Here is a 2261-nt window from a genome sequence, read left to right as displayed (position 1 = left end):
GCGTTCCCTCTAAGCTGCACAACAACCAATCAGATGCCGCACACTTCATTATTCCAGCCACGCACGTCCTCAATAATGGTGAGGAGCCTCAACGCGTTTATAGCCTTAATGACCCTGGCAGTCGATAGGCCTAAAGCCCAAATAACCAACTGGTAGCATTGCAAAGTGGCCTAATGATCCAATATGGTTGATGGTCTAAAAAATAGCCCCCACCCCTACACCAAAAAAAAAAAACTGGTAGCGCACATCCACACATTGTCTTGATACTGGTGCACATGAAAAAATTCATTCCGCACATGGATTGAAAAAATTAGAGGGAACGTTGAACATGACCCCAATGACCCGGCTCTAAACAAATGCTAGATTGATAATAACAAAAGAAATAAAACACGCACACAATGACTAGAATACAATTTAACTGTACATAAAAAGAGCTCTTGGTTTTGATGAAAATATTTATAACCAGCATTAAGTTTCTAAAATATCAGTGACTACATGCAGAAACTAGATAAATCAATATTTCCCACTCTTCATCTATGCTAGTCTAAACAATCCAGTAAAATTATCACATCATAATCAATCTATATAAAGACTCCACCACATTATTCAGCATCATTTTAAAATTCCTTTAGACTTTTAGTACTTCGTTTACAAGGGCACATGCAAGTGTTGTATCGATACTTATATTAGCCAAATAGAATCAGCAGAGATCATTTATCAACTCGGCTCCTCTCACCAAACTCTCTTGAAGTTGAGCTAAAATTCGTAACTGGCTGGTATCAGACAAGATTTCATGTTGGGGGATCAGCGTGTCTCCTGCCAAGTTTCCTGTCAAGATTTCTGACTCCTTCTTGTTTCTGAGCCGAACTTCTTCTGGCAGTTCTTCCACATCTGGACCTTCTTTATTTTCTTTCAGATGTTGAAGGTTCATCCAGTTGGGTAGAGACCTGGAACACAAGACAGAAAGTAATAAATATGTAACTTGGAAACGTCGAGCTTACAATAGGTAAAAAAAAACTAACTTACATTTCGTTTCTGGTACCTTCTGAAAGGTTTTGACTCGTACTACGAGGCTATTGTTTTCACATTTATATTTACTAGCTAAAGACTGACCTCAGGAATCGGCTAATGTCTTCATCTTTAGCCCAGGTTGCACTGATAATTCTTTTGTCTTCAGATTCTGGTTGAACAATCCCTGGTAAAAATTTTAAGGCTTAATGTCATGACATAGCACGATATCTGCAGCAATGACATGAGGCTGTCCTCCTCCCCTATCTACCATTAAAATAGGTGTCAAAGTTTTTATATCATAATTTACTGCCAAAATTATGTAAAAGAAAAAAAAGTTTAATAGATTTTCAAATAAAGAAAATATTAAAATATAAAATGTACTTCTTGCTTCATCCCAAAGAAATTTAATCTATCCTTTTCAAATATCACGTAAAGGTTTTATTACTTGTGAAAGTAAGTACAAAAGAAATTAAGTAAACATTTTCCACAGTGATAATACTAATAAGTTAGGAATTATTATTTTAATTTCAGATTTTTCAAGAGTTTTACTTAATTTTGATTATGATCTTCCGCAACGAAAACTTGTCAAGTAATTATTATTAGATTTTTCAAAAGACCTGAAAACACAAAACCTTTACTGTAGCATTCTTCTTTTACTGAACAGACAACAAAGTGGAATTTATCCAAGTATGTCAAATACTTGTCTGTTTTTGTAAGTTCATGAACATGCTTTACCTTTAATAACACAACTAGAAAGCATTTTATAAACACGTAAACAGCTGCTACCATGTTCTCACACATCGAGTTACAGTTTTCTTAACTTGTAGCATGTTACACACACACACACAGTTATTAGCGGATTCTAATATATTCAAAAATTATAAGAATCTTTAGCATGCTACACATACAGGTTGTTACTAATCCTCATGTCTCTACAACTTCATACACTGGTTGTTACTAATCCTCAAATATCTCTTAAGTTACAGACTTCTTAATGATTCCGTGCCAATAACGTTTTTCTCTGTTTACGGTTCATACCTCTGTAAGCAGCTTGGCAAGTTTCTTTATAGTTCTGTAGCATGCTACATATCAGGTTTAAGAAGTAATCAGCATACATTGGGAGGGCAAACATCAAGTTCTGTAGTTCTTGAACACTACTGTTCAAACTGACCGTGCTCTGTTGAAACAAAAGTTAGCATTTCAAAATAAATGTTTCATCAAAAAACATATATATGTATGTATGTATATAT

The 2261-nt window shown here is 34.7% G+C and overlaps 1 protein-coding gene across 1 annotated transcript in view; it reads right to left on the bottom strand.

The window, feature by feature from the left end:
• The window catches only part of LOC106473299 (exocyst complex component 4-like), a 41465-nt gene that overhangs the window by 9398 nt on the left and 29806 nt on the right, over positions 1-2261 (bottom strand). Inside the window, exons 18-20 of the mRNA XM_022401762.1 lie at positions 2050-2188; positions 1114-1195; positions 706-947 (exon numbers count right to left, since the gene is read on the bottom strand). Coding sequence (XP_022257470.1) covers positions 706-947; positions 1114-1195; positions 2050-2188 — 463 coding nt within the window. The remainder of the gene's footprint in view (positions 1-705; positions 948-1113; positions 1196-2049; positions 2189-2261) is intronic.

This window comes from Limulus polyphemus, unplaced genomic scaffold (assembly GCF_000517525.1).
Source record: "Limulus polyphemus unplaced genomic scaffold, Limulus_polyphemus-2.1.2 Scaffold6055, whole genome shotgun sequence".
In the NCBI taxonomy this organism is placed as follows: domain Eukaryota; kingdom Metazoa; phylum Arthropoda; class Merostomata; order Xiphosura; family Limulidae; genus Limulus; species Limulus polyphemus.
The sequence above is the reverse complement of the archived record's forward strand: the minus strand, read 5'-3'. Positions and strand labels throughout refer to the sequence as shown.